Genomic DNA, 11,758 nt, shown 5'->3' on the forward strand with positions numbered 1-11,758 from the left:
CGTGCATCCTGTGTGTGTGGGTGTAAGTGTGCGCCTGGTCCGCTGCTCACTGTCTGTATGCCTCTGAAAGGTCAGAGGGGTTAGCCGGGAAAGCCAAGGGCTTAGGCGTCAGGAAATTAAACATGAAATGAAAACAAGCTCCAGTTTGAACATTCTCCCATCTCACTTTCCAATATCCCCACTTCCCCTCGCTGACTTAAAAGGGAGGAGGGAGGAGAGACACTGAGAGAAGGGTCGGTGGGAGGCGGGGGGCGGGGGTATGGGGGCTGGAGGGGGAGACTAGAAGGCTGAGCTTCCGTGACGAGGTGGAAATCAGTGGAGGAGAAAACTGGAGGTATGCGTCAATATAACTGACAGCAGCTGATCAAATTTTATACAGATAAAATCAATTAGAATTCAACTTCTTGTAAATTTGTGACGGCATCACTGTGCCCAGTTGAAAAATTTAATATCCTCACCATCAATCAACGTCAATATACACAAAGTAAAAAATTGGAGAAGGAGGTTGTGTGCAGCTAACAGGCACAGAGTCTGTTTACATGACGTGTTTCATTCCAGCTAATCAAAGTGTCAAAGCCGGCCTGAAATCATGACCCCAAAAAGAAATGACACACTCCCCTCACAGGGAATATAACATGGACTCCAGGTCCCCCGGCAACCATATGATATAATTCACAGGGCAACAGCCCGTCACCTTGACTTTGGAGTTCAGCCCCCACCTCAAATATCAGCTTTCCCCTGAAAGCGTGAGCTGCTCTCTAATCTCACCAGCTGAGCCCCGGCATGTGGATGTCAGACCACATTTTTTTACATCAGCTTCTCACAATAACGCAGGCTGAAGTTATAAGTACCAAGAGAACTGGAGAAAACACCCGTTATTAGCAGTTTCCCATCTCAGAATAAACAGCTTTATTTTAAAAACCTTTCTTTAAAAAAAAGCTACTACTTTGCATTTTAGGTCGATATAGAGGAAGAGTCAAATACACAAGGGGGGTCTGAACTGGGGAAATTGCATGTCAGGGACTGTGAAAACCACAAGCTGATTGAGCTGGGAATCTACCCGCAATCCAAGTTCAAACCCCCACGTTGAAGCTCAGTCGTTGTCTTTTCGCTCTTTGAAGAAGTTTCCCCCCCTTTCCTCTTGGGAGGATACGATTCAGACGACCAACAAATAGAAACACAAACATGCAGAGACTCCCTGCTCTCCACTCTCCTCTATGAGAAAAGAGAAAAAACTGTGCAAAGCAGAGAAAAGTGGTCAATTTGAGATCTACGTTTGTCAGATCAATTATCTCAGCTAACATTTTTATCCAGCCCAGTTAGGAGCGTCAGTAAACCAGTTAACAAACTGCACAAACTCCACAAAAAGTGAAACAGAGACGCAATGCAGCATATCTGGATGCAAGCAAGACTTCCTTTCCTTTGCAGTCTGGAAGTTTCTTTCAAAGCTGCAAAATTCAACATCTTTGCACACGTCTTTTCCGACACAGCTTCGTCTGAGTCCTGCTTTGCTCCAATGTTGAGTGTTTTCCTTTCCAGAGTTAAGAAGTGGCCTCGGTAGCCTGCACCCGGTCTGTCATCAAGCACCGCAAGCTTTCTGCAAAGCACAATGTCTCTCCATCTCAACAGAAGAAATTAGCCAGAAAACCGCTTTATATAATAAACTTGAATGCGAGCATTTGGTGGAAGGCTGAACCCGTTTCATGGACTACACAGAGGGATTCCCCACTGTCCAGCTGTACTGACATGTGGGGGAGAGCACACCTATCTCAGAGTGATTTATGAATGGCTACAGGCCCAGATGTGGATCTGTCGACGCTGGCAGCCTGAAGGGAGGCAGAGGCCTGCGTATCAAAGGGAGGAGCTGAAACGCACAGCACCGGGGGAGACTCGCCATTTTCACATCAATAGCTTCGTAAGGACGGCACTTTAAAGGCCCGTCAACTCTTACAACCTGCGCCTGGACTTTCATGTGCTGCAGAATTTATTCGCCTCACTTTCTTCATTTTATGTGGCTCGGTTTCTTACGGCGTCTTGCTGCGTGGAGAGGATGGCCCCATTTATGTATTCTAGCAGCAGAGGGGGGTTCCACTGTACTGCATGTGGGTTGGAAACCTCCGCAGATGTATTTGAGACCAATCTCTGCGCCTCCTTGTCCTCATACAGTGTTCTGCTTGCTTTGCAGGTGTGGTTCCAGAATCGCAGAGCCAAGTGGAGGAAGAGGGAGCGTTTTGGGCAGATGCAGCAGGTCAGGACGCACTTTTCCACCGCGTACGAGCTGCCTCTCCTCACTCGGCCCGAGAACTACGCACAGGTAAAAGACAGCGACAGCCCAGCTTTGGAATAGAGATTCGTGCCATGTGTGGCACTTGCTTGAACTTGGGCACCGTGGTCTCTCCTCAGATCCAGAACCCCTCATGGATCGGGAGCAGCAGCGGCGCCTCCCCAGTGCCCGGCTGCGTGGTGCCTTGTGACTCTGTGCCCTCCTGCATGCCCCCCCACCCCCACGGTCCGGGGGGCGTCTCCGACTTCCTGGGCGTGCCCAGTCCAGGAAGCAGCCACATGGGACAGACGCACATGGGCAGCCTGTTCGGCAGCCCTGCGATGGGCGGGGGAATTAACGGCTATGATCTCAACGTGGATCCGGACCGCAAGTCCTCCAGCATCGCCGCGCTGCGCATGAAGGCCAAGGAACACAGTGCGGCCATCTCTTGGGCGACATGATGCCCCCGCCCGGGTCCACTCAGCGCTGTGGGGGAGGAGGGAGCTTTTCCTGGGGAGCGCCACTGACAACACAGGTCATCAGAACAGATAATAAGGGGTGGACAATCAGCCAGACCAATGTAACAATGACTGGGACGATAAGCAGAGGCTGAGAGTGAGACACAAACACCAGTGTGACACAGAAGATGTTTCTTCTTCCTCAATTTGTGACCCAATTAAAAAAAATGGGTCCGGCGTATGACAGATGATGCACCGAGCAATATCACAGATCGTTTACAAAAACACAGACGCCTTATAGTATTTTAGATGACCCATATTGTTTGTCACCTTCAGGTTACGTCTGGTACCACCCCAGTTTCCCAGTCACGTTGTTTACACTTCACTCACACGTGAGCAATCAGTACTTAAATCAAGTTTAAAATGGCTCCACTTGATGAGGACAAACACAGAAGCAGATAAGAGAAGCAGACAAGTCTCCTCTGTTGAAAACGTTCATTTTGCCGTTCACGCTCGGACCGAGCGGAAGCAATAAGTGTGTCCAACTGAGCGAGCGCAGACACGGCTTGTGCCAGTTTAGTCCAGGAGGGCGTCCATTGGAGCGGCAGCGATTTGAAACCAAGGTGCTGTTTGCTCCCCCGGGGGGAGGCTCCCCCGCAGAGGCCCGGGCCTCGGGTTACAGGAAACGGCGTCTCCACTGGCAGACGAGGCGCAGCAGCAGCAGCCTTCAACACCAACTAACCACAGCGGGCTCAATCAGCCACCGGCAGGAATAGACACGCTTCATTAGCGTCAGGGCCAGCAAACGCGCTCGGACACAGACTCCGTCAGAGGCTCTGAGGGTCCTGAGCAGCGTTCTGTGAGCTTTAGGTAATGTGATGACGTGAGAGCGGGACTCCAGGAATGCGGAGAGCATGTTCAGTGATTGCAGGCGTGTCTCAGTGCGTTGCCTCCCTGGAATAAGCGCGTCACCAGCGCCGAGCTGCAGGCCGAGGGTAGAGACAGGCCTCATTAGTCCTTTGGCTGATCTCTCTATGACGGCCCCTGGTGTGAAGGACTCGAGAAAGGTCTGCTCCTTAGAGCTGCCCATTACAGCCTCACAGCAACTCAGTTATTTCCCATATTTATGCAGTTGCTGTTTTTTAGTCAATAAAATACTAGAATTGTAAATACAAAGACAAAGGCTTTAGAAATGAAGCTACGGCTCAGTCCCCTTAAGAAACTGGATGTGCCAGGAAACATTTTAGGCTGTTTTCAGGATTGAGCGGATGTGAAGTGTGTCTGGGTTCCTACTTTGTCAGGTTTGCGGTATTGGTCTTCTGGCTGATGCTCCCTCAGTGCTCCCCTCCTCTGCAGCTCCACCCATGTGGATACTACTGAAACAAATGCATGGTTTAATGTTATGACGTACCGTGTGAACGCGAACAATAAAAACGACATTGTTCCTTTCGCTCGTACATTTTTTTTTGCTTGTTTGTCAGATAATGGACCTCCAGAGATAAACCAATAAAGTATTACAGCAATAATGCCAAGAAGTGTAAAATGATGGTTTGTGTGGTTGAAATAGCTTTCTAATGTTCTTATTGCTTTAAGCAGCTTTTTGTATATTAATCAAATATTTCTACATCTGATTGTGACATTACATAATGTGCCATTGCAATAAGTTATTGCACTTACAGTGTTGGAGAGGGTCTTTTGTATTTTTTTTTACTGGTCTAGTGTCTTTCCTAAAGCCAGAGGTGAGTCAAGAACTGTCTCCATATTTAGCACCATGAGCAGCATCTATTCAAGGTGCTGGACGTTTGTTTGTACATAAGTAACTTGTTGTTTCTGTTCTTGAAGTCAATATGAAATAAATTAATCTCCAACAGTGAATTTGGAATGGTTTCTTCTTTAAAGGCCTTGGGAATCAGCTTGCTCCGTCGCTTTGGCAGCATCGCTGGCACACAGTAAAAGGTACCGACAGGCAGGAAACCTCCTTTAACAATATTCTGTGTAAAGCATAAAAAATCCTGAACGTATGAAACCGAAGACATCTTTTTGTTAAGGAAACTTTTTGCAGACATTGCAAGATACGGCTTTACTGTATTTCTTTAGTTTTACTAACTGACCAAGAGATATAATGTGTTGAATACTAAGACTCAGAGGTGAGCTGGATCTTACCTTTGGACAGAGTGGAGGCAGCTACAGTAAGCTGCTGTAGCCTCAGTCTTAAAACATTTCCTCTTAAATACTTGTGGTTTTCACGGAACCTGCTGACAAACTGAGAGGAAATGACATAAAGGGGCTTAACAGAGTCAAAACTCATTGACGAACTGTAAAAATATTTATTGTATCACTGACTCAAGATGAACGTGTTTGAACGTGGATGATATGTGATCCTGATCCTTTCTTCGCATCAGCAGCTTCCAGATGGGATGCTCTGTCTGAGCCATTAGGCTCAAAGTAGAGCCTAATAGTTTGAATGGGCTTTAAATACCTCCAGGTGGTTTTTGCCTAACAACCCAACTACGGCCGGGCCGAGTGGAACGCTATGCGGTGCTCAACATCACTTCACACACATGTCCCTTGTTTCTGCAATTTGAGCTCAATCATGCAACAAAACAATCTCCAGAAAAAAAAAACATTTTCATAAGGGCTTCAAAAACTCACACCACTGAAACTGCGCCCGAAATAAATTCCCCCCCCCTGATTTCAAGCTGCTGAGTATCATCCACACGAAGCACAACCACTGAGCAAGACAAAGGGAAGGCACGGCCAGGAAAAAGAACCTCGACCGGTGCCAACTCCCGTCTTGCCATCGCTGTGGTCTTTGCCCTGCGAAGAATGTTGGAGCCCTCCCATCGCTGCCTGCTCGCAGCAACAATCGCCATCCTTTCCACTGTTGTGCAAGAGTTTAACCGGAATGCTCTGATCGCATGAGAACGGCAAGGCTCCAGAGAAGCCCGCTGTCACCCAGAGGCTCCGGATCTGGCTCGAGGAGCTGGAGATCATCAGCGGGACGGATGGAAGTGGGGCCGTTTTAGCACAGGCTTGTACACGTCACATCAAATACTATTAAACAATAGCCATTTCCTCTTTTATGTCCTTTCGGTGGCAATGACAATAAAGCTTGCTTACACAGACGTCTTCCACAACAGCACAGGGCTGCCTTACAGTGACTCTACTGTACGTCAGAAAACCCCTGGAGAGGTTTTATCTTCATCAACAAGTCCCTTAAGGACAGAAACTTGCATGTTTATGCATTGCTGTCAGTGCTTTTACAGCTCCCCCAGTGTCCCCCGCATCCATTTTCCATTTTTCTGCTGCAAGTTAATCTCAGTTTTTACCAGCGTTTTGTGAAACCATGTGTTCCAAAATAGCTGTGTATGGAAATGGTTATAATTCCCAAATGGTTTCTTCGTATTAAATTGAATGTAGTGGTGTGCAAAGAGCAAATGTCAACAATTGTATTATTTATAGAGCCAACTGTGTCTGGGGCTCTGGCCGATGTTCATCGTTTTGTTTACTGACTTATCCAACTCCCCAATAAATGATAAAATCAAGAGGTCCGAGTAATATGAGAAATCACGATGATAATGAGATCATTACACAAACACGGAGGATGGCGATGACAACTGGAAATAGTGGTGATTGAAGAGACAACGTGTCTGCAAAAATAAAATAAAATTAAAAAAAATGAAGGAGGGTGGAAGAAGAGCTTTCTCATTAGGTCTAATGGGTCACGCTGCTCCAGCCAGGCTCCACTGACACCATTAATAGAAGCTTGCATGGTCAAGAGAGCGTGAAGACCATTAGGGCACTTCAAAGTTCACCCCAATGCATTAGGGCCCAGCCGATATAGAAAACAGGGGACAGATCCAATTCCTCATACACAGTTTTTCCGTCAGTCGGCCCGTCAGCCAACATGCTCAATAAACAAGTGGAAGCCTGAGCTGCTCATTAGAAGGACCATCGTTAGCGAGGCCAAGGCAGTAAATCAGCTCCTATAGATCAGCTTTCAGCAAAACATCAGTTATAGGTCATATTTTAGAGCGGACACTTTGGTTTACACTGTTAAATGATCCCCTTGGTTTGAAAGAAGCTGCTGTTTACACTGTTAATCAAATGTGAAAGACGGACTGTGAAGTGTAAAGGAATGACTCGCAAAAAACAAAAACTCATACCCAAACGCGTAAATTCACAGCAGCTACGTCTGCTACTGTAAAACCAAGTCTACTTCATTCAAATAACTTGAAATGGCTCCTTGTCGTAAATCAAACACACTCAGCGGAGGCTTAAAATATGACGCTGTCCTAAGGGACATAAAAGGCAAACAGCCTCCTGCTGTGGCTGGAAGTCCGAACTACATCCCCTCAGCGTGGCTCTGTGGTGAGAGGCAGGTGGCTGAGGATGAAAGAACAAAACACACTTGGCTTTGACCTGCAAAACGTCCATCACGACGGCCGGTCGATGAGAACATGAAACTACAAAACCAGCCTTGAGCAGCGCTCAATATTCCACTGATCTAAGATCAGCTTTGCGTTTTCCAACCAAGTGGGAGTGTGTTCACTGGAAACTGACAGGTCGCTGTGTGGGTAAAGGGAAATAAGTGTGGGAGGGGGACTTGGCTCAGGGTGGAAGTCTGCTGTGAGTGGATCACGAAAACCCCACTTCCCTGAGCGCTTTCTAATGGGACCTCTGGCTGCGGTCCAGGCCGTCCTCACACACTGAGCTAAACAAGGCCGGCGGAGTCGCTCCAACACGTGGTCGCCAAGCAATTTAAATATCTGCAACAGCGGCATTCAAGACCTGCAGATGAAACTGAATTACAAATAACTGCACCCCCCTTATTCAGTAAATGAAACACCTTTGAGGCCGCTGTGTGAGCGTTGCCGTGACGATGAGCGACCACTTCGACACGGAGCAGGACAAACAGCAGGCTGGAGGCTCCGGTCTCCATCCAGTGGGTCACAGGGAGCATCCTCCCACCTGTGAGAACCCCCGGCCTCTCGCCGTCCTCCCATCAGCCGACAGCGGCCACCAAACAACCGTCAGCTGCCCGAGAGGCAACTCTGTGGTCGGTTGCCGTGGAGACGGCCTCGCATCGCTCACCATCTCCCACTAATAAAACTCTAGTTTATTAGCGTGTGGAAATGTCTAGTGTGGCTTTTTGACATGCTAACATAAACAGAGGGGAAAGGCATTTAAAGTGGTACTGACTCGGGGCTATAGGGAGGCGAAGGGCTTTGCCTCCAGCCTCCGGGTTAGTGGGTTAAATCAGCACTTGTGTACCGCTGCTGAGAGAGAGAGAGTGGGCGAGCGAGCTGGAGAAACAAGCAAATATAAAAGTGCCAGATCTCAGAAGCATAAAGACATGAGAACATTGGATATGTTTATAAACACGCTCTTCTCTGTGCGTTTACAAGACACATATGGCAGAACATGAGTGACTTGACTGATGGAGCGTCAGCTGCCAGCCAGTGGGATTCCTCCACTTTTCACACTGTCTGTGTGAAGCCCCCTTAAAATTTAAGAGTTGACATAGTGAAACCAGCAGGCCGTCCACGCTTCACTGTTATCAGCCTGTGTTTCTAACCCCCGCAGCGCTGTTGCTCTGGAGCAGCATTTTGTCTCGGCTCTCTGCAACATGCTTCCAATTAGGAATCTAGTGAATCTGGGGGGCGGCGGAGCATCGCTCTGATTTACCGTGCGCTTGAGTGCGGCCTCGATGGCTGCCGCCAGGGTCAAAGGTCAGACGCGCACAGCAGCCGACCTCTCGTGGACCCGCACGCACAGGGGTCACTCCGGATTTGAGTGACGGGCGGCTCCGCACCCGGCGGCTGAGTGCCGCATTAGCTTCCAGCTGCGGGCGAAAGCGAGAAAGCAGAGAGATCACTAATGGAGAACGCTGGATCATTTGCCCTCAGCTGGACTCTGAACAGCGCCCTCCTCCTTTGTAACCGTAGAGCGCTTTTGTGGTCGCCTCACGTGGTCCGGGCCGTCTATTTGTAGTCATCGGCTAAATCCCAGCTCTGTGGAAAGACATGCTTCACAAGTGAGTCACGGAGCTGGAGAAATCCCTCATGACAGCGAGGACGCTCAGCCTGAGAAGCAGCCCTTCCCCACAGACCCGGCGCCCGGCCTCTCCGCGTCGCTTCCCGCTCCGTGCGTGGTCGCGGGCACCGCACTGCGTCACAGAGGCGGCCCGGTCGGGTCCAAGGCCACTCGCTCTGTGGGACGCACCGTGTCACGGCGGTCGACTGCACGTCCCGTGTGTCAAACAAGCATTTTCCACACTCTCACACAGGATCTGCAGTCACGTCACGGCAGATGTGGATCCACTGCCGCCGCTATGGTTTCACCGGGCCCTTTAAGTCCTGCCGGACCTAACACCTCTCACGCTGGACTAACACCACACAAAGCAAGGCGTACGCTTTATATTAGAGGGTGGGTTATTACAAGCAGGAAAACCGGCTCCCTAATCCCCCTGGGAGGCCAACCACTCATAAATCATCACACAATCAAAGTTTCCTCTTTAAACAGGGGCCTAAAACAAACTGAACACGGAGCCCCTCGGCTCCGCCGCGCTCTCATCCCTCACACTCGTCTCCCTTTTCCTGAGAGGAATTTTTATGAGGCAAAGGAGAGATGTGGTGCTGCGAGACTGCGCTTCAGCGGAGACGTCGAAATCACAACATCAGTGCTTTGTGACCCCAAACTGGAGGAAATTAAACATTATGTTTAAAAGTCCTTTTTCAAAAGTCTCTGACAACAGTAGGAAGGTTTAAATCCTAACCATGTAACTGATGACATACTGAGAACAAAGAAGCGCTCTTACATGTTTGTTTGTGTTTGTTCTTCTGTTAAGGTTTGTTACTATAAAGAGGATCTAAAAGCTTCTGCGAGTATTTTCCTGTGGCCACAATTAAGACAGACTTTCACCGCAAACTGTCAAGTCACATCACAACTTCCAAGCAGAACAAATGCTTTATTTTTGGTCTTCTTCAGAAAAATGAAAGTGCCCTTTAATGTGTGTGATATAACAAACAGAACCTTCGCATCAGGCAGATTTTTGTTTGTTTTTAAAACTCACATCTGGATCCAAACGTGATTGTAGCATCATCATGGCCGAAACAGGCACAGGGGCCGTATTAGTGAACAGCTCATACACTTATTGTCTGCTCTGATGCCACCAGGAGAGTTTGAAGAGCTTGTGTTAATAACCCTTTTAGAGCTGGAGACCAGAAGCCGCTCACGCTGACCACCAGTAACACTTAGCAGCTGTTAAATACCCTGTGAGAGCCCGACCTGAGGGGGGGGGGGCACTGTCTCGCCCACTGCTACTGGTGCTCACGTTCTGATCGAGCAGGTCAAATGCAAACTGTGCCTAAAATACCAAAGACACACTGAATTCGTTTGAAGGTCTGGCCCTGTAGTCACGTCAAATTTGCTTCAGGCCAAAACTTGAGCGTTTGAGGGAGAATATGGGCTCAACCATGCAATCCAGGATACACATGATTATATTAGCATGAAAAACACTTATCATGTCGATAAAGCCAAATGTAATGTAATTTATACAGCAAAATACAATACTTACATTTAGAAATTAATAATTATTAGATAAATAAATATTTGACTTCCTCATATATGCATCTTAACATTCAGAGTCTCCTTTTTGTATATAAAGAAAGAAAGTGAAAGCAGCATTAGGAACTCTAGCGCCCTCATGTGGTGCATTTAATTAGTACCTAAACCTCCACGGCAGAAGTGCAGCAGCCGCCGGCTTTAGTTGGTACTTCGCTTAGAGCCCAGGTCTCTAACGTGGTGCTCAGGAGCTGCTGACCAGTCCTGCACTACAGACAGAGGATTTGTCAGAGCTGAGCCAGACCGAGATTCAGCACATGAGCAAAAAAGCCCAGAATACAAAGATGGCTACAGTGAAATGAGTGGAAACATGCTTCAAAGGGAGAGAGCGAGGAGGACACGGAGAAAGCAGCGTCCTCCAATGATGGAGAGCACCCACGCAGAGGGAATGAGTGACATCTGAACGTCCTGCCTCCTAGACGCACGTGATACAGAGGTGACGTCACTTGCAGGACTATGGTCAGTGGTTTGGCCAATGATAATGTCAAATGTTACTTTTCTTGTAAGTTATATTTAAATTGATAAAATGCTATTCAATTTGAGTTAAAACTAGATATTTGGATGGAACAGTTAACGTTGAATTGCTTTTACGCTCCAACTGCTCCCGCTGGAGTTCTATTCAAATCCTAAACACCGTGAATGCGGGTGATATGCATCAATCAAATATGGCGGATAAACACCTAGCAAGCTAGCATCCAAGTGAAACCCCCCAAACAGATAGAGTTACTGTACATATAGGGTTGAGAGTGAACCTACTTTTAAAAACTGTCCACAATATGACTCCAGAACAGCGAGTGAGTTGCTCCTTCTTTTCTTCATGTCGACAAGATAAAGGTTCCTGACACCTGAAGAACGGCGTCCGGCTCTGGGTTGTTTACTGCCCCCTAGTGGCCGAAGGAACATCAGCTTTGAAAAACTGTGTGGACTCTTTTAGGTGTGTGTGTGCGTGGACAGTTCTAAATGAGGAGGAAAACGGCACATTGCAGAACTAAATTGGTTTCTACAAATAAAAACGTTCTGAAATGTATATGACCTAAGCTGTTTCTTGGATTTATGCCATGATATAAGTAAATGGGCACGATTCAGCAAATTGCTGTTGCGACATAATTTGCTCTAGCAAGATACCAGATACATTACCTTGGTTGAGGTAAATTGCAGAAATCTCCCATTTCTTCTAATGCAGTTTCACAAATGCACCTCTGTGATTTATGTTATTTTTTCCTTGATTAGCTTTTACCTTCTGCATGTTTGACCCATTTGCAATTGCTACAGATTTTCTCCAAGTGTCTCTGAAACTATACTTCATCCTTTACTTCTTAATTTTGAATTTTGCCGCAGTATGTGCAGTAAAATGAAGTTCTGCTGGACAGAGAGAACATTGTTGAGGCAGTTTTCCTGTGCTGTATGTAAT

General features: G+C 47.6%; 1 protein-coding gene and 2 long non-coding RNA genes across 3 annotated transcripts in view; 1 reads left to right on the forward strand and 2 right to left on the reverse strand.

Annotated features, from left to right (window-relative positions):
- Positions 1–4,104, reverse strand: part of LOC129604217 (uncharacterized) — a 23,208-nt gene extending 19,104 nt beyond the window's left edge. Inside the window, exon 1 of the long non-coding RNA XR_008694911.1 lies at positions 4,015–4,104. This is a non-coding gene — a long non-coding RNA (uncharacterized LOC129604217). The remainder of the gene's footprint in view (positions 1–4,014) is intronic.
- alx4b (ALX homeobox 4b) overlaps positions 1–4,596 on the forward strand; it is a 14,106-nt gene extending 9,510 nt beyond the window's left edge. The window contains exons 3-4 of the mRNA XM_029154340.3: positions 2,186–2,314; positions 2,404–4,596. Coding sequence (XP_029010173.1) covers positions 2,186–2,314; positions 2,404–2,724 — 450 coding nt within the window. The 3' untranslated portion in view covers positions 2,725–4,596. The remainder of the gene's footprint in view (positions 1–2,185; positions 2,315–2,403) is intronic.
- Positions 4,410–10,556, reverse strand: LOC129604216 (uncharacterized). The gene is made up of 3 exons (XR_008694910.1): positions 10,452–10,556; positions 4,885–4,984; positions 4,410–4,712 (listed from the first exon to the last, which is right to left on the reverse strand). It is a non-coding gene; the product is annotated as an uncharacterized LOC129604216 (long non-coding RNA).
- Between the last annotated feature and the right edge of the window lie 1,202 nt (positions 10,557–11,758).

The sequence above is a fragment of the Betta splendens genome, chromosome 6 (genome assembly GCF_900634795.4).
Source record: "Betta splendens chromosome 6, fBetSpl5.4, whole genome shotgun sequence".
Taxonomy (NCBI): domain Eukaryota; kingdom Metazoa; phylum Chordata; class Actinopteri; order Anabantiformes; family Osphronemidae; genus Betta; species Betta splendens.